This window comes from Stegodyphus dumicola, chromosome 1 (genome assembly GCF_044657685.1).
Source record: "Stegodyphus dumicola isolate Sdum_Otavi_A_Nest chromosome 1, ASM4465768v1".
In the NCBI taxonomy this organism is placed as follows: domain Eukaryota; kingdom Metazoa; phylum Arthropoda; class Arachnida; order Araneae; family Eresidae; genus Stegodyphus; species Stegodyphus dumicola.
In genome coordinates, this window is record NC_140768.1 from 189863526 (window position 1) to 189884527 (window position 21002).

Sequence of the window (21002 nt, forward strand, 5' to 3'; positions counted from 1 at the left end):
AAAGTATATGAGATGTATTAAACTAAGCAATATGTTATAAATTTACATCAATGAATGATTCAACAACAAAAATTTATTGATGCACATGAAAAGTTTATTAAATTTCACAGAATGAATGAACTCACTCATAAATAAGAATTATTAATAATTATATGTCTCATAAACCCTGATCAATATTCTCTTGGTATTATTAAATATCCTCAAATATTATCTGTTTAAATGTCAAAACACTTCTAATTCAAAATGAATGAATTCCTATCTAGTTTCCCACAAGGAGAAACATTTATAGAATTTTAGAAAGCAATGAGAAAAAAAGCAGAAAATTTGAATTAAAGGATAAACTCTAAAAGTATGAATTTTAATGCTCATCTTTCAAAGAAAAATTTCAGCAAAAAGATTTAACAACATGGGGGGGAACCCCACATTTTTATCTTTTAACAATTTCTTTGACTTAATGAATTATTTAAATTTACCATGCTCTCCCAGGTTCTGTGACAAAAGTGAATTTTTGATATCTACATATAATTAATTGGAAGCATGAGGTCAATCAGACATTTTTTTTAAATAATTTGTCTATCACCAAAATGTAACTCTAAAAATAAATTTAACATTCCTTACATGGTTTTACTTGCAGAATGAATAAATGAAGGACTATAATTTCACAGATATCACAACTTTAAAACACAGAAATGCTATCATCAAAATATAGGCTGATCAACACATATATGATTATTTTTTAAATTGATTTTATTTTATTTGACTACAGATTTGATCTGATTGATTTGATTTTATTTTATCTGACTTACATAAGACTAAAGCAGAGACCTTCCTACTTAATAACTGTTTACCAAATTTCTGATACAGACTGCTAACCAAGAATTTATTTTACTGATTTAATTTGCTTATAAGTTAGAATCAGTAAGTTTCAAATTCCTGCTAACTGCCATGTACTATATAGTTTGGACTTCAATTTATCAAAATGGTCCAAATCTAAGGTAAAACATCAGAATTACAGGCTACATAAAACAATCCCCCCAGTCTAATACTCTTTAACTTTTCAATGAACTATCTTGTATTAGCAGGTAAAAGTTCAGGTTGTTTAACATGTTTACCACACCAAAAATCCAAAAAGTTATTTTTCATAAAAAATATAATAACATAAAAAAGCAGCACAATGGACTACTCATAGTGGTTCTTAACATGTAAAAGCTAAAAAAAGCAAATCTATCATAATCAGTGGCTATAACCAGTACATGAATATTTTGAATTCCATTGTTTGGTGGTTCTTATAATACTTATAGAGTGAGACTTGTGCTTACTGAATACTGTGCTTACTCATTTTACACGCATATATAATGATTATGTAATTAATCAGGTGTCAAATCATGGGACACTCACTTTCCAAAAACTTTAGCTTTGAATTATTTTTTAAAACAAATTGAATGATTGATTTTAGAATATCCAAATGGGAGGAAATAAACACTTAGGTCTCAAAGTTTTGATTCATCTAGTAAAAATTTAATTTTATCAATTCATTCTATCCTTATAACAGGATCTGCAACAGTTACAAACTGAGGGCAGGGACTTTTCATTGTTACTAATTGAACAATTGAAATTTCCATTGTTAGATTTGTTTCATACACTGAAATGTAACTTTACTATGCATTTGTAAAAATTGGACCATTGAAAGAATACAATGCACTAAATTAGCCAAGTCTGACTGGTTAGCCCAGCATGAATTAGATTTTATTGTTTATATAATATTATGAAATTGAATTATAACAGTTTTCCTTGGAGTGAGGTGCACTTTATTCAACATGCATTTTTCATGACTTAGATGTTCTTTTCTTAACCCAGTTTTGCAAACATCTTCTAGATACTAAGCAAGATTAGAAACTGCAAGTGCAACTAAAAAAAGTGTGGGAGAAATTTCTTGTGTCCAAGGAAAGAGATAACTTCAAAAAGGAAGAAAGAATGTTTTGAAATTCACAGTTGTATACAAAGAGGTTAAATATGAAATTAATGTTGCTAAATAATTTCATGAATGAAGAAACATGAAAATTAGATTAAAAATATAACACGAAAATTAAACTAGAAACATTTAATTTTCAGATCTCTATATTTTGAATGTATTTTAAAATTTGGTAAAATTCAAATTCAGATTTTTTTAAAAAACTAGATTTAGAGTAATAAGAATCTAAACATTTTGAAGGAAATTTTATATAAATAATCTTACATACATATCTTCTTTCTGAAGCAAAGAAGAGTATTAATTTTAAAGCTCTGTTAATCTGGCTAACACTGATCTGTTATTATAAACCATACTAGGACAACTTTAAAATTTTACATTCAGGAATGCAATTTTTTTTTTTTTTTTATCTGCAGAGAAGAAATTAAACTTTGCACTGCTAGTTATGATGGTTTCTTTGTATTTAGCCATTCTTTCAAGTTCAGTTAATACTTTCACTGCTGGTTATGTGAGGTTGTGCTGATAGATAATGTTGTGTCATAGAAATAGATTGTACTCAAATACCAACTTACTTATTATAAGAAATATGATTTAAAACAGGTAATAAAAGATTATGTGTACCATATTGATTACTAAATCTTTAAGCACAGAATTTTATGACTAAATACCTCCGCATGATCGATACTAGAGATAAAATTATTTCTGTAATGCCAAATTACACATTTAAAAATAAATCAAAATTAAAAAAAAATAAATAAATAAATAAATAAATAAAAATATGCATTATTTTTGTATGAAACTATATCACAAAGAAATATATATATTACAAATGAATTTATTATAAGCTATTTACAATGATATTATTGCAAACTATATATTTCAGAATCTTATTCGTATATGATCTCTGCATGAAATGAAACTTTGTTTTCCATTCCAAACCACATACATTTACAACTAGTTTTTAACCTTCACTCTATGCCAATGCCAGCACACATATTAAAAACATAATGGCAATTGAACTTGAAAATAAACAATGAGACGCTGTTCTTCCCACATCAGCTCATGGCCGGCACCTGAGACATCACCCCACACTACACGCCAGAAGCAACAGCAATCTAATTAGCCAGCAAGCAGAGAATACTCTCTAGACTAGATTAACTAGATTGCTATCATTAAGAGTAAAAGCAACATGTCTGAAATGAAATCCCTGTTCAGAATGACTTAGTAGTTAGTCATCTACTTCTGTACTTTACATGAATGCATATATATATATATATATATATAATATGCACATATAATCTTTCCAGAACAGCTAAAATTTGTTATATCAAAGAACAAGCAGGATCAGTAAAAGAGCTTAAAAATTAAAATGAGGTGTTAAATATCTCATAATATATCATCAGGGGGTTGGTGCCATAAATGTAACAACACAGTCATGTTGCTGAACTACATAATAATTACAATTAAAAGAAATTTATATTATCCCTACTAAATTTATTATAGTTTAGCTTCTAAACTGATTTTAGCTTACTTCATTTATACATTATTTTGCCTATTTGTATAATATATTTCTAAAAATTTTGTACAATTTAGATGCTTAATAGATGAGTGAAAAAACATCAGTGTAAGTTTTCGTCAAATTTTAAAATTAAGATCTATATGTTTCAATTCCATCTATTTGATGCCATCATTACCTTACTACCTGATAAATGTAATGCTGTTTTTGATTACTTTATGGAACAGGAAAATTTTGAACTAATCATCACTAGTTAATATAAGTGAAAATTTATTCTACTAATATGCACTAACTGCCTAACATAGATGAAGAACTCTTCTAGGCTTGGCATGGAACATAATACTTAGCAACAAGTCAATCTCTTAGATCATGGGTTCTCAAACAGGGAGTAATTTCATTGTTGCAAGGGAGGAGTGCAGTCAACATTTTAGTTAACTGCTAAGTATTTAGTTCTAATTTATGAATATAAAAAACTATGTTTATTCAAATTCTAACATTTATTAATATTTTCTATATTTTTTCTGGTTTAATCTATAAAACACATTAAAAGATGATCTAAATTAAAATTAATATGTATGCATTCTTTGAGTTTTGGAAAAGATGATGTGACCATATAGCAGTGATGAAAGGGTTAAATGGGGCAAAACAGGTTGAGAACCACTGTCTTAGACAGTCTTAGATCACATAACATTAAACTTAACGGGACACATAATTTAACATTAATTCAGAACATTAATGGCAAATTTGAGAGAAATTCTTATGTATATAATTATGAAATATACATTATTATTTTTATTTTATAATACATAATACAAGCACAATGTTCCTAAATTTAAAAATTACTCAGCATACCTAACTATATTTGTTGGAGCTCCAACAGTAGCAGCTATTTCTTGTATCAGATCTAATTCATCAGGTAAAATTTCACCAGTTCCTTCCTTTGCACTTTCTTGAAGATACTGAATAAGAAAATCTGCAAATGCTCCTTTTTTTGCTAGTAGTTCAGCATAAGACCCCACTTCAGTCACTTTACCATTCTGCAGGACTACTATGGTATTAACTTCTGGGAGAACTGTGATTCGATGAGTTACGAGAATTCTTGTCTGCAAAAATACAAATTTGATTCTTTTGGAAAATAAAACACACACACATATATATATTTATTTAAAATATTCAGAATTATATTCTTGCTTGTAAAATAGAAGAATTTAAAGAGACTTTAAGTATAGCTAATACATAAATGCAGATGCTAAACCTAATATTTTAGGAAACAGATCTGCAAAGGGCATATATATATGTACATATATATATATATATATATAATCAATTAATCAATATTGTTTAGGAAATAAATTATATACATATATATATAAACTAAATATACTTTTAATTTTAGTAGATCTGATCAAGCATCTCCAGCAAGGAAACTGCATTCCTTCACAGAATACAGCTGATGCTTGGATGCAAATTATATGCTGACTGTCCCTTTGACATTATTATCATTTTGAAACCATCAGCAATCAAGAGAAGGTTCCAAGTGTTTGAGCAAGTGAAAATACCTTTTGTGAGGTTTGGATTATGGGGAGGGAAACTGCCTATTTCCTAGCTAAAAATAGCAGTAAGTTTTGCGTCATAATGGTTGCGTGTGGGTGGGAACTGTCATAAAACAGAACAACATTCTTGGTAACCCAAGTCTTTTTTTTTTGGGGGGGGGGGGGCTAGACGGTGGGCTAAATAATATTATGCAGTTTCTTAAAGATTATGCATTATTATTTGATTATGGAACTTTAACCAAAAAACTAAATTTCTTTTTTGACTCTAAAAATAGTGCCCATAATTTTCCGAGTAGAAAATATCTACTTTACTTCAATCTTTCCTAACAATGATGTATGCCTCTACATTTTGGATGGATTCAGACGTTGCCTTCATCAACCAAGTTTTAGCCTCAAAGACAATACTGCTTTGGAAATCAATGCCTTCCTTGTGATTAATTCCTTAAATTCAATCTACTCTGAGCAACTCTGATAATTACCATGCACTCAATTCGTAATAAATCAGCTTTTATGAAAATTTTGGAAAATTCAGAGAGCGTGGCATCTGATTGAATCATTTGTTTTGTTAAATCTTCCTTTCAACTGAGTGCATCAAATCACCAATCACTAAAGATAGTTATTTGCTCCATTCATAATGATGCACATTTTATATCTTAGATTAAAAAGTTTTGCTCATCTTTATGCTATTTGAATTATTTAGAATGATGAAGTTTTGGATTTTATGGCTTCTCAATACGCTGATTAGTTTGCACATAAAAAAAAAAGCAAGTGTTTCCATTTGAAAATTTCGAAATGTTTTTCACTGTAACCAAAACAATTCTTTGTTTTGAATCATCAAGATCTCGAATGCATATCTTCAAATAACAATATCTGCAAGGGAGTTATTCCTCATCTATTTTGTCATTGTCAAGTATGTAATGAACTTAAACAATTTGTGAAACTATACCTTTGGAGTTAGTAACAAATGAAAAAAATTAGATCTGGGCATTTAATTAATGCTGAAAAATCATACACTAAAATAAATATTGGAAAAATTAAAATAGTCTGAGTATTTAACACTAATGGATGATGAGTTGCATTCTCTCCATGATCTTAATTTAACAGATACAACTTATGATTCTTTTTTTTTTTTTTTTTTTTCCAGATGTCATTCTGAATAAACTTTAATAATCTGCCAATGAATTTCAATCACTTTAGCATTTTTTTCACTCAAGAAATGGATAACAGATTAAGTTTTATATGTGCAGGTAATTTAATTATCTTAAACATTACAAATACACACCAAGAAATGCAATATTGCAAAAAAGTCTTAATATGGCACCAATACCTCACAAATGAAATAACAAATCCATCACACATCAGCATCAAAAAGACAAAACAACAATTCTTAAAACTGGAACTATAATCTCTCATAATTTACTCAAATAATGAAAAACACTAAAAAATAGTAATGGTCAGAAAACAGATGGCAGACCAAGAATAATTATCATGTCCTAGGAAGGATATGCATGTATTGTACTAGGTGATTTATGCAGAACAGAAAACAAAGTTCTTGGGCAGATCAGAAATGAATGTTCAAATATTAGAATTTCTAGGAATGTACCCTTACATAATGTGCACACATAATACATCATATAATCTACTAGAAGTGATTTCTATCCTCCAGCAAGCTTATGTTGTTATGGTGTTGATTTTTTTAACTCAGCATAGCACATCATAAAATTATTTCTCAACATATTATGTCATATTATCATTTCATATCAATATGTAATATCATATTATGTCAGCAATATTTTTCTCATCCTTGATTTATTATAACAGTTCCTTACCTAAGACAGCCTGGTACTTTTAAAACTTTTTTTTATCACTGCCTCCTTATTTAATCTTGTTTTGACACTTATATCCTCTTTTATGCATATGATAAAATTTTGGAATCTGATATAGGTAATGATGATGAAAGCTGGATGGATTTATCCAGAAAAGTGTTCATATGACATTTTTACAAATAATTTTCATTTAAGCATAATTATTATTGAAATAAAATATAACGAGGCAATCCAAGCACTGTGACATGTATGCTTACTGTCCAGCAATTTTTAGCATTCATTTAATGTTTCATAGAACCACAGTTGTCAACAAATGAAACAGAGATAGCAAATTATATATTATCTTGTTAAGTATAAACAAGATTATGCTATTTATACTATATTAAGAATGGTGAAGTTATATTATGAACGGTATGTTTTATAATAGTGAAACATATTTTCTTACCAGTACTTGTTCAGAAGTTTTGGTTTGAATATTATTGGATAAAAAATTCCAATTTTTTAAAGGGTATTTACACACAATGATTCAAATAAATATATAAATAAATAAATGTTTTGGATTAAAAGTTTTTGGCAGCAGCTTATTACTTGAAACGAGAAATATTATCTGCTGCTTTTTAACTTATTTGTCTTTCAAAATGTCACAAGTAAACAAGCTGTGGATTGGAGGATATGATTTTACACTTTCCGAAGAGAAATATTTCTACTCTGTAGTTAAAAAATGTTTTAATGAATGCTTTTTCAGAGCGAATTAAGCAACATTATTAATCAGAAAGGGAAAAAAATTCATCATTCATTACTTCTACATGAAAAGAAGATTCCAAACAAATATTTAGAAAAGGTATATACTATTTTTAATGTTTCTAGAGTTAATTCATTTATAACAAAAGAAAACTTCAGATGCAGAAATGACTTGCAAAGTCTTTAAATACATCTGTAACAACAGAAAATGAAATAATAAACCAAGAGTTACAATTCATAAAAGCTAAAAAACATTATTCAGCAGCTTTCTGGAGGCATGCTGCTCAATGCAGAATAATTTGCAGAATTCTGTGTGAAAACTATTTAGCAAGAAATAAATGGCAATACATTGTGACCTTTGATGAACTATGGATTTACTTAAATGACTGCAACAAAAACAAAAGGTCTATTTATTATTGAAAATGAAGAGAAAAGATCCTTAAATGTACTTTCATCAATGCAAAGAGAAGTTTTATTAAAAAATTTAGGGTAAAGGGGTATGGGGTTCGGTAACTGTTGCAGGATTCTATTACAATAGGAAATTAAGAAGAGTGAAAAAAATTTTAAAATCAACTCAACATACTATCAAAGCTTTATGTTTGATATTTACATAAGAAATTCCATTTCTTTATCCTAATGACTTTCAAAGAGAGAAACTTCATCAAGACAAAGCATTAAGTCCTACTTCAAAAAGTACACTAAATTCCTTGTAAAAATGAAAAATAATACAGGTACTTTTTCAATGTACTCCTGTAAAGTCTCCTGACATTTCACCTATGTTCTACTGTGGCTTTACTCTCTTGAAAAGAGCTCTTTCTAAGCGAAACCTATGATTGATGGATTCTGGAAAGTAGTAGAAGAAGAATGGAAATCAATAAACCTGGAAATTTTCCGAAAAGCCCTTCGATCGTGGAAATCCCGATGCAGTCTAGAAAAAAGGCTATTGGACTAAACACTTAAAAAATACTCTTTACATTTTAAACTTTGAAAACATGTAAACATCTTTTATACTTTTGCCTTACATTAATACTATGTCTACAATATTATTATAATAGAATTAATTTTGGAAATATGCATTTCTGGAAAATTTATCATAGCATTTTTCTATTTTTAGGACAGAAACGGGATGCAATCCAACTAAAGATGATGCTTTATTTGGCTGTTACAATATAAGGTTCAAATTTTAAGCACTGTGATTATTCACATCTCCATGAAAAGATTATTGTTGTTGGCTTTATAATAAATATTGATTATTGTTGTTGGCTTTATAATAATCAATATAATATTGACTTACTATTGATTACTGTAAATTAACTTTGTAAATTGTTGAAAAACATTCACTCAGCCATCTTTACATTTCATGGGTACTGTTCCATTCATATGTAATTTTTCAACAAACAAGAAATGAGAGAGGAAAAAAAAATCTATATGGCAGATATTTACATTTTTATGCTCGGGGGATGCTATTCAGTGAAATAAAAACTAAATATAAAGAGTGTAAATTTGCACTTACTCAAACATGTTTGTTACGTTTATTTTTGAACTGGCCATTAAGATGAATATATTTAACCTTCTCCAGCAGGCACGTATGTGCAAAATTTATGACAAATTCAGGTTTTAATGCACATTTTTCGCATATCGAAGCTGGGACGTCTTAATGTCATTTCTATTCCTCCTTTCTACCCTTCCCCCCCATCATGGACTGTGACAATAGTAAGTCATTTGACTTTTTTTTTTTTTTTTTTAACTGGGCATTTGTGCTACATGACAACTTTCTTGTAACAGTTACGACACGCGCGTGTTCGTGGGTGAAAATTCGAAAAATATTTTTTTTCTCAAATATTTTGTAATTTTGTGTTATTAATTGCCATGTATTATTTCAATTTGAATACATTTGGCTTTGTAAACTTTATATCAGTCTTCATGGCAAAAAAATATGTGCAACCAGCTGATTTCGCTCGCATTCTTCAAGAATTATCTGAAGAAAAGGAAGACAAAGAAACCTTTGGATGGGAGAACACTAGCGATTTCCATTCCTTATTTTCTTTTATATCTATTTTTTTAGAAATAAATAAAAATATTAAAGTTAGTTTAAAGTGCATTTTTGTAACCAGTAAGAAGTAAATTTCCTTGCAGAAGTAAGTAATGCTAAACTTACTTTTTTTCCTACCAAGGTGTTTTCCTTTTTTATTTGTCTATATTTGCCTTTGATGAATATTAAAATTAGCTTTGATTTTAAAAACTATTAAATAATAAATTTGAAATGTTCTATAATGAAATACATCATTGCATTTCCATCTCACTAACATAAGAACTTAAAAATATTTACTTATATTTGAATGTGATATCATTTGTATTTTGCAATAATAAGATTAATATTTTATTTCTTAAAAATTTATTATCAATATTCACTCATTTCTGTCAATTTTCGTGCCAAAAACGGTAAAATAACGGATGTCATAAAAAATATGGTGTGTGTGTGCTCATGTAAAATTGCCAAGCGCGCATGCTGGAAGGTTAAAAAGTGTCAAAAACATGGTAATTATAGTGTATGCTAAAATGGAGAGGATAGTGTGGATAATCAGAATGGACTGAATTTTCTTTTACCCATATAGTAACTTACATTTGTTTTCTCACATCTTAGTTTTTCAAATTTATTTGACTTTATTCTTTTACACTTACTGCCAATCAATTTTTTAAAATCTGCTCGTTTTGAAAACACTATTCAAAATGCTTCTAATAAAAAAATAATTTATTAAAAAAATTCCAAAAATGAAATCGCATAAGTATCCGAGACTTTGGACAAACAGTTTCTATTTAATAAAACCATGAAAATAATGGGACATTCAATATTTCAGTGCATATCATTTAGCTTAAATTACAGTTTTCATGTACTTTGACATGGATTTGTCTAATGTTTTTATGTCACAGTCACAATGTTCCATTTTTGTTCCATTCTTCCAAAAGAATTGCTTTTAACAAACGTTTTAAAGAAGTATCATGTTCCTTACTATTTTCTCTAACTCTCTTCACATGCTTGATAGGATTTAAGCACGAAGAATATATAAGAGTTTTGATAACTTTAGAACAGCTGTATAATAATCAGAAGTGAACATCTAGCGCAGCATGTTTAGAATCTTTATCCTGACAGAACTTGAATGTATTTTGCATTCCAAATTTCCTTGCAAATGTCTTCAGGTTTTATTTATGAATATTTATATATTTAGACAGATACATATTATTAAAAAAAAAAATTTTTTTTTTCTATTCCCCAAAACAGTGGAACATCTTCAAACCTTTATGCCTCCAGCTCGTGCTTAACAGTAGGCAATAGTTTTTAAGATTCAATTCTTATTCGGCTTTCGTCCCCCAACAATTTGTCCATCGGACACAAATATATTAAATTTTGACTCATCTGCAAATATAACATTGTATCAATATGACAAATTTTTGATTATTATGAATTCTGTCAATGTCAGGCATAATTTTTTTTTTTTTTTTTTTTTTTTTTTTCCCCTCTTGATGCTGAAGAATCTCCTTCTTGCTGACAGCCCACTGTATCCGTATGTCCTAATGACTTTTTCAACAGTTTTAAAGTTAACCTTTATTGCAAACCATTCTTCTAAATTCCCTGCAAGTTTTATAGCACCAATTTTTGGATTTTGCTTAGTTTTGCATAGGATAAATTCCCAATTCCTTCATATTAGCTTGTTCATTATAAATCATTTCTTACAAACCCTCTTTTGCTACTTAACATAAAATCTCAAACTCTGGAGATCGAGGGAAAAAACTGCAAAATTTAGATGCATTTTAATCTACTATATGCAGCTAATACACATCTGTCTGGTACATCAGACAAGATACACATCAACAAATTGCAGAGCTTACTTGAATTTTAAAGCTAATAAAGTTTACTGTCCAGACTCACATCATACAATTTAATTAGCACAAATGACAAATAAAAATTTAATATCATAGCTAAATTTAATTACATATAAAATACATCTTAGAAACATTGCTCTGCAATATTATGAAAATGGTGATTTATGTTACTTGGGGTGCACAACACAAAACTTTGAGTTTAGATATATACAAAATTTTAAAATAATTTTAGAAATTTAAAAAAATCAGGTACCTCACCTTATTCTTTAGAAGTCCTTGAGGTCCAATGACTTGCTCAAAAATGTGTTTCCCAACATGCACATCAACAGCACTCAATGGGTCATCGAAGTAGTATATGTCTGCATCATTGTAGACAGCTCTAGCAAGACTAACTCTCTGTTTCTGGCCACCACTAAGATTAATACCCTGCCAAAAAAGACATAAAAAAGACATAAAATAAAATAACATTTGACTGCAAAACAGATTGCTCCAGACATTAATCAACTAACTATCTTTTGGGCAACAGTGTAACATGCTGGTGTTTGATATAGGCCTGATAGTGTGTGTATCCCACCCCATTCTCAGCCTAGACTTTGTAGGGGGAAGTTTTTTAAGGTCTGGATATTAATATTGGATCATTTCAGATATGCCTTTTTTGAATGGTAGATATAAAATGGCCCTAGCCTTTAAAAACAATGTAAAATGAAGCATTAACAACTGAAGTAGTTTTATAGGTTTTAAAATGCACTCGAATGACACTTTAAGCTGAAGACAATAAATTAATTTATGCAAGAATATTTCGTTGAAAACAGTGCATTATCAGACAAGTTTCTTTTAAATAATTCTGCATGACATATACTCGTAATTAAGATAACAGCATTAAACTGCCTAAAAAGAAATATTACTATAAAAGAAGAAATTAATTCAATTTGAAGAATACAAACCTTTTCACCTATTTCTGTCTGATCACCACCAGGTAAAATTTCAAGATCTTGTGTCAAAGCACAGGCATCCAAAACAGTTTTATATCTCTTTGAATCGTAAGATTTTGTAAATAAGACATTTTTTTTTAACGTTGCATTCTGTATCCAGGCTTGTTGAGGAACATATGCTACAGATCCCTAAAAACAAAGAAGTTATAAAATATCTTAGTTTATTAAGCACTGCATGCCTTTACAAATCATTTATGTAAAATTATATAAAACTTTACCTTGGCCTACCTAAGTTAAATTTCACAATAGCTAAAACTGCCTTGAATAATGTGAATTCTTATAAATCAAAACTTGACAGACAATAGTAAACTTGTATATACTCGTAGTTAATACTTTTTCACAACTCCCTAAGCAAAGTACATAATCTACCATTATGAATACATGCAATATAAACAAGGATAAAGAATGAATACAATTGACTGAGAATTTTATGACATCGCAGAAGAGAATAAAATAAACTGCATCTGCATTTTCCTTATCAAATTCAGTTAATCACTGATCCATAAAAAATTAAATTTCTTAAATTAACCCCCCCCCAAAAAAAAATCCAGATACCTATTAAATTAAAAATCTTTTTTAAATAATCTATGACAGTTTTAATGCATTTTTCAAAGCAAAACAGGGTACTTATGCACTATTGGATTAACCCTGATGCAATGTGGTAATGTTTTACAGATGAAACAGTAAAAGTTACTTACCGAGTGTAAGTTAGTGGTTTTTTGCATCTCTTTTAAGAAAGATTCCCAAACAATCACTATTTACCATAAGACAGTAAACTAAAGTATGTTTTCTTTTCGTATATTGATATGAATAGAAAACATACTTTAGCAATTGAAAATACAAATTTGAATTATTAAATAAGGATTGCATGGTTACGTGGATTACTTAAAAAATAAATCACATTCTTCTTCAAATTTTTCTGTGATTCTTTTGCGCTATTCTTTTCCTAAAGTACACAATGATCTGTTTTCACTTAAAAAACCATCAGAGAATTGCAGAAGATTTGGCTTCATGCAAGTCTTGACAACAGCAGCTGTCTAGGAAACAGATTTCCTCATTGTTCCCTTTAGAAAATTTTCAGCAAAATTCTGCATTCTTGTGGAAATTTTGTACCAGTTTCTTCCATTGCTCGCAAATTCCACAAGCTCACATATTAAAACTAAGGCAAAAAATATCACAGTTTGTTACATAAACCACTGGAACTTGGAATACAACCAAAAAAAGTGCATGCGAAAATGGTGGTATTGCTTGACTGAAAAATTATTATGTGCATGGTTGCTGGAAGAAAGGTCATGCACAAAGTTACTAGAGTTTGGTACATTCTGAAACATTGGCAACTTCTACTAAGGTGGTTGCATTAATATCAATGTGTAACAATGATCAATTATAGATAAATAGCTACATTCCTAGAGGTCAATCTTAATATCAATTACATCAATATTTCTGCTTAAAAGAATCAAGCCATTTTTGCTTTTAACTGATACTAAGAAAAATAAGACCTAAGACCTTATTCCTAAGAAAACACTAAGAGCATGTCAAAATAGCATGTACCCTAAAAAAAGGGCAATTAGTATGTTATTCAAAATATTTGTATCCCAATGCACTACCTGCCATCTGTCAGCAAAACCAATATTAAAAACATTTGTTTCCAATGGCTTTAAGTAATGTTATGCATGGGCTCTTAAAAAATCATATTTGGTTGCTTCACTGCAGATATTATTAGTTTGCATTACTATATTAAACATAATTAACGAATTTTAAAATAAACAGGAAAAATTCATCTAAACTGGTCAAAAATAATTTTGTCATTTTAAATTACAAAAACATAAATGAGTATATAAGCAGTTTTATGTTTTCAGAGCAATAAAGTAACATTTTAAAAGTTTCTAATAACACAGGCCAATTGGTTAGTTAACTGTGGGAAAAATATGTGAAAGATATCTGCTTTAAAGGGAATAATGCCTCTGGGAAAGCCTTTCTAAAGGAAATAACTTGTACTCACATTACTCATGGAAAAAACAATTAACTAATTCAATTTTTTTTAAGACTTTATTTATTGAGAGTACAAAAATAAGTCTTCGCCGTTTGAAAAATAATGGCACCACCAGTGTTATGGTTAAATTTGTCTGATGTAAAATATCATATTGTAAGGTTAGACATCTGCTAACAACATAACCTTGAAATAGTAACGATTTTGTATAGACATTGTAACATTTCATATCCATAACCTTGAAATATTAACGATTTTGTATTGACATGATATAAAATATCTTACCAGCAATTTTGTATGATCATCATAATTTTTCATGAGAAAATGTAGAATTTTGATTCTAATGAGTGTCATTTCTGGGAAATTTTGATTTACTTCTTTAATTTGAAGAAATCTGCAGCTGAGGCACAATGATTGTTTGTAGAAGCATATGGTGAGGCTGCCTTAAGTGGGAGAAGTTATTCTGAGAGGTTTCAAAAGTTTAAGAACTGTGAATAGATGTAGAAGGATGAAACTGTACAAAGACGTAGAAGAGGAAGCATTATTGGATGAAGATTCAATGCCAAGCACAAGCAGAATTTGCACTTGCACTAGGAGTTGTGCAGCAATCAAATTCACATCGTTAAAAATCATTGGGAATGATTCAAAAGCAAGGAAACTGGGTTCCATAGCATATGAAGCTGAGAAATGTTGAACAGTTATATTTTACACGTGAAATGCCTCCTGGCATAAATAAAAGAGTCTTTTGCACCATACAGTCTATGGTGATAAAAAATGGATATACTACGGTATTCCAAAGTAGAAGAAATCATGGGGACCATTTGGTCATGCTTCAACATACACAGCCAAGCCGAATATTCATGGGGAAAAAAATATAAATTTGGTGTCATATATTATGCATTGCTCAAACTGAACAAAACCATCACTGGGACTCTCTACTGAACACAACTGATGAGACTGAGTTGAGCACTCAATTAAAAATGTGCCCACTACTACTCCAGACATGAAAAAATTATTCTCCTACAAATAACGCTCACCTACATGTTGCGACACCGGTCAATACCTATTCTGAAACACTGAAACAAGAAGTTCTCCTCCTTCCACTGTATTCACCAGACATCTATGTCATCAATTGAAACAAGTAATAATCAGAAGGAGAAGCTCCTTCTAATTATTACTTGTTTCAATTGATGACATATGGCTTGTCTGAGCAGCACTTCACATCATATGAAGATACCAAAAACTGAGTTGATTTGTGGATAGCCTCGAAAGATGAAGCACTCTTCCATATACTACTAGAAAGATGGGGAAAAGTAGGGGCTAACAATGGACAACACTTTGAATAAAACATACAGTAACGTACTGTTCTTTAACAATAAATGCCCAATTTTTGATAAAAAAATGGTAGTTATTTATACTCCTGATAGGTTAAAAGAAACTCATTAAATTCATGTATTAATTTTATTAATTTTTCCATTATTTTTAACAAAAAATTAATGCTGAAAATGTTTGTTAATCATATAATAGCATTCAAAACTTTACAGCAAACTAACCTACAAAGTTCAAAACTACATGTAGAAAAATTCATACCTTTACATTAACTTTTCCAGACCACTTCACCATATCACCAAGTAAAGCTGCTAATAAGGATGATTTTCCCGATCCAACTTGTCCAACAACTGCCACCAGTTCACCTTCTTCTGCTTGGAAATTTAAGTTGGAAAGAACAGGTGGATCTTCTTTTGTCCATGAAAATGTGCCATCTTTAATAACAACAGGAGCTTCTGAAAGCCAAAGTAAGATAATAAAATTAATAGTTTTGATGCACACAAATAAGGTCTTATAGCCAAAACAAACAAAAAAAAAAAAAAAAAAAAAAAAAACTTCTTTCTCTCTCTCTTTTTTACTCTAAAGGGTCCTATTAGTTTGGAAATGATATTTTACATTGAATCACTCAAAGCATTGAATCACTTTCCAAATTGCTGCCACCAAATATTATCATAATGTATTATATTTTAAGAAATTAAATAATGAAGAATCTGCATGAATGTTTCTTTCATTGTGAAAAAACAATGGTATCTAGTGCAATTAAATTTGAATAACGTAGTAACATTTTTAGCACAAATGCTCTCGAAACATATAAGAGTGTGTAAATGAAAAGAAAATGGCCCTTTGGGCGTAATATAAAATCTGAAAGCTTTCACTTTTTTTTTTCTTTTAAACTCTTTGGACTGCTAGTCGAAGAGTTAAAAAAAGGACAAAGCTCAAAGATTCACACCCTTAGAATTTAAAGGCCTCATTCAACTGAAACATTTAGCAATCACTAGTCATGATACGTCATCAGTTGCGACTGGCTTTGCTTTTTTGGTATTCGACTGAAATACAGCGATCACTCTGAGCTCGCAATTGATCATTTTAGTAACAATCACTGTGAACTCATCATTTCGTGGGGAAACTTATCAAATCAATATAGTGACTCTGTTGTTTGACATTCACAAAGACAAAATTCAAGAAACTAGAATAGATTCAAGGTACTTAACATTAAAGGGCAATCCTTTGAATCTACTTTCTAGGCAGCAATTTATATCAAAGTACAGGCTGTATAAGGCTTTCAGAAAGGCAAGCTGATGTATCATCTGTGTTGTATCCCAATGAAGCCCTTTTGTTCTAGTGAGCATGTGCAATAATAACCTATGTAATGTTATATTAAGTTACATATGTATGTATTTCTTAACTCATGATTGTAATCAATTGTAGATTTGGTGTAAACTATTTTACTGTTCAATTTACAGTAACTGAATGTATATTATACAGTTTGTTACACAGAACATAAGTTATCAGATCATTTCATATATAAATAGAAATAATAATTTTACTAATCTGTTGCAAAAAATTAATTTTAATCAAGAAATTCTAGAATTTGCTGAAATTAAATACTAAATTTTTGTATGCATACTTTAATTTTCTGAACATAATTTTTCCTTACTTCCATACTTTCAGAAAACTGAAATTAAACTTGCTGACATCAGAGAAAATTAACAGTTAATTATTTACTAGAATGTTCAATTCCTAACACCAGCAACTTCAAAACCAAGCCTCAAAATTATAAGAAAACATATATAAACAACTGACAACATTTTGTCTAACAAAATGCTACTAAAAATAAAACACTGATAAATAAATATTTTAAATACAAAGTGATAGTTTTTATTACTTTCCGATGGATCATGTTGAACGGCATCAAGATCAATTTCATCACTTTGCAGGAAAGCATTAATCCTTTTCAAAGAGACTACAAACTAAAATTGAGAGAAAAAGGCCTATGTAAAAAAAATCCTACAAAATTACAGGCAAATATGTATCAGGGGAAACATTTAATTACTTTTCATTATAACAAATAAAATTTTCAGCCATAAAATATGTTTAGTTATTAAGAGAAACAAAATGTTTTAACTTAATGTAAAGCCAAGTCACATATATGGCTGGCTTCATTTCAGGCTGAAGCCAGTAAGAATAATTTAATAAGAGAAACTGAATGATTACAAGCAATATTCAATTCATAGAAATAAGTTGGACCTTGCTCAAATTTCTACTTAGAATGTATATTAAACTAAATGACAATTAGTACATTTTTATAAAATCTTAACCAATTGAACTAAAAACTAACCAACCATTTTTTTACATTTAATAATGAAGAATTGATCGAGCACTTACCATGGCAGTAAATGTTATAATCATTGGCAGAAGGGCAGTAGGAACTCGAAGAATATTGAATAGAGACAGTGAAACAAAAGCTCTGTTGGCATCTAATACATTATTTGAATCAATAAGTACAAAAGTAGCAAAACTTGCCAAAGACACCTAGAGAAGTGAGGAAATGATCACATATTAAATTTGTAATTCTGCAGAAAAGCTAAAATAAAGTTTACATTATTGCATTTGAAAGAATTTTTTCAACTATCACTGTTTTCATTTTACAGCAAAAATACCCTATAAATAGGAATATATCAAAATTAGAAAGAGTTGTCAAGCCATTAGCACAAGATTTTTTAAACTTTCAAAATATAACAATACAATAACATGATCACTTTTGTTCGTAATTATTTTGGCAACATTAAATGACAAGGAGAAAAATGCACTTAAAAACAGCAATGGAATTTAACTAATTTAATATAAGTACGAGGCACATCCAGAAAGTAAGTTTCTCGATGTATTCCCCTTTAAAGTAAATGTAATTAGCCGTGTCAATTGTGCATGCGTAACAGATCTATGCCATATCAATCATATGCTAGCCAGACAGGTCCCGCCTCGTACCAGTAGCAATGGTCCGAAATGGAAGCTCTTATTCTTTCTCCCGCCACCTGCGAGGTTTGGTTGGTGATAAAGTTCTTGAATGCATAAAGAATTGTGCTAATTGAAATTCATCATGAGCTCTGTCGGGTCTATGGGCCAAACATAATGAGTAAGCAGATGGTGCGTCACTGGTGTATGCAGTTTTCAGAAGGTCGTGATGAAGTGTCCATGATGAAGTGCGCAGTGGGTGACCATCCCTTATCAATGATGATCTTGTTGAGCTTGTGCGGCAGCGTGTGAGGCAGAACTGTCGCTGAGCAGCTATTTTCCGCAGATATTGCGATCCTTGTTGCATGAGACTGTCACTATGCCCCTGCTGTTCAAAAAATTATGTGCCAGGTGGGTGCAGAAAAACCTGACACCCGAACACAAAATTGACTGCTAAGGAGCAGCACTGACATTTCTGCAACGGTATCACGATGACGGCGACAAGTTCCTCAACAGGATCATCACGGGCGATGAGACTTGGATTTCACACTTCACCCCGGAAACCATGCAGCAGTCAATGCATTGGCGGCATAGTGGATCTCCGTTCAGGATGAAATTCAAATAGACGCTGCCGGTACGGAAAGTGATGTGTACGGTGTTCTGGGACAGGAAGGGCATTCTGCTCATTGAGCTCCTTCCACGTGGTGAAACAGTAAAAGCTGACCGTTACTGTGAAATACTGTGGAAATTCTGACGTGCCATTCAAAACAAGATGTGTGGAATGCTTACTGCAGGTGTTGTGCTTCTCCATGACAATGCTTGTCCACATACAGCTCGACACACAGCAGCTGTTTTGATGGAATTTGGCTGGAAGTTGTTTGATCATGCACCCTACAGCCCTGATCTTGCTCCCAGCGATTTTCTCATTTTCTTGCACCTCAAGAAATTCCTGTCCTCCGGTGAGCGTTTTGGCAACGATGAAGAGTTGAAGACACCTGCCACACGCTGGTTCCATTCACAGGCGGCAGAGTTCTACGACAGAGGGATACAAAAGTTGATCCCACAATACGAAAAGTATAATTCTGGTGGTGGCTATGTTGAAATATAGCTGAAACATTGCTGTAACTTGTTGCCAATATTCATGAAAGTGCGAGTTCTTTTTTCTTTTCTTTCTTTTTTTTTTTTTTAAATAGGGAAACTTAATTTCTGGATGCCTTATGTATAACCAGACACACATAAATAAATACTTACACAGTATTTTAACTAGGAAAAGGCAAAAATTTGTTTATGAACTGTTCAAAATGTCTTTAAAACAAAAGTTCATAATATTTCTGCAAATTATTTGACTAATGCTGAACCCTGATCTTAACGTTTGAAGGGTATATCTCATTCAGTGCAAAATAAAAAAATCAGGTAGAAAAGAAACCATAACAGATGTTTTCATGTATTATTTTTCATGAATATGGAAAAGGAAAGGAAGAATTCTACAGACTTTTTTTTTAATGGAGAAAAGAGACCTGTGTGTAACAGACCTCAAAATCAATACAGCTATTCTAAATACAAACTAAGGTTGCTTTCTTTGCTTAATTTTTAAATGGTTGATTAAAATTGAAACCAAGCTATTTGGTGACTTGATCACTTTTTGGCAACATTTCTCTCTCACTTGCAAATTTAAAAATATCTATTTTGATTTTACTTCGCAACTTTACTTCAATTTAAAAGAAAAAAAAAATTATTATGCACTCTTTTAATCCACAGTAAGCAAAGTATTTTCCATGTTTTTGTATACAAACAGGCAGGTCATTGGCAATCCAGTAACAATATCTTAGTGATCACATTAGCTGTGATCACACTGCATATAGCTTATCACTGTAATAAAATAAGAAAATAAAAAAACAATACAGTCAAAAGTCATTAATTCAGACACAAATAATCCGGACCTCAAAGCTACAAATTTTCTGCGCATGATTCGCTTTGACGCATGCACGTAAGAGACCTTTACGGCTGCGAATATGTGTGTGCGCATGCACGTAATACGTTTATGCATGCGCGTTTAATGTATAACAGACGGTATAAGCTAAGCTGAAATTATCTAATTCAGTTAATGTTGCAGATTGCGTTGTTCCTTAATCTTCGAATTGGATCCGGCTTATTATTTTTTGCAGACCGTTAGAGCAATTTTATAAAAGTAAGCTCGAACTTTCGATTATGTCTAAACAGAATTTCCGATATATATTTACTAATATGTAAAG

At 30.4% G+C, this 21002-nt stretch overlaps 1 protein-coding gene across 3 annotated transcripts in view; it reads right to left on the reverse strand.

Annotated features, from left to right (window-relative positions):
* LOC118189122 (multidrug resistance-associated protein 1-like) overlaps positions 1–21002 on the reverse strand; it is a 190529-nt gene that overhangs the window by 74544 nt on the left and 94983 nt on the right. For all 3 annotated transcript variants that reach the window (XM_085824093.1, XM_085824104.1, XM_085824099.1), the window contains 6 exons: positions 18184–18330; positions 17684–17768; positions 16060–16253; positions 12432–12608; positions 11746–11913; positions 4338–4588 (listed from right to left, as the gene is read on the reverse strand). In XM_085824093.1, coding sequence (XP_085680219.1) covers positions 4338–4588; positions 11746–11913; positions 12432–12608; positions 16060–16253; positions 17684–17768; positions 18184–18330 — 1022 coding nt within the window. The remainder of the gene's footprint in view (positions 1–4337; positions 4589–11745; positions 11914–12431; positions 12609–16059; positions 16254–17683; positions 17769–18183; positions 18331–21002) is intronic.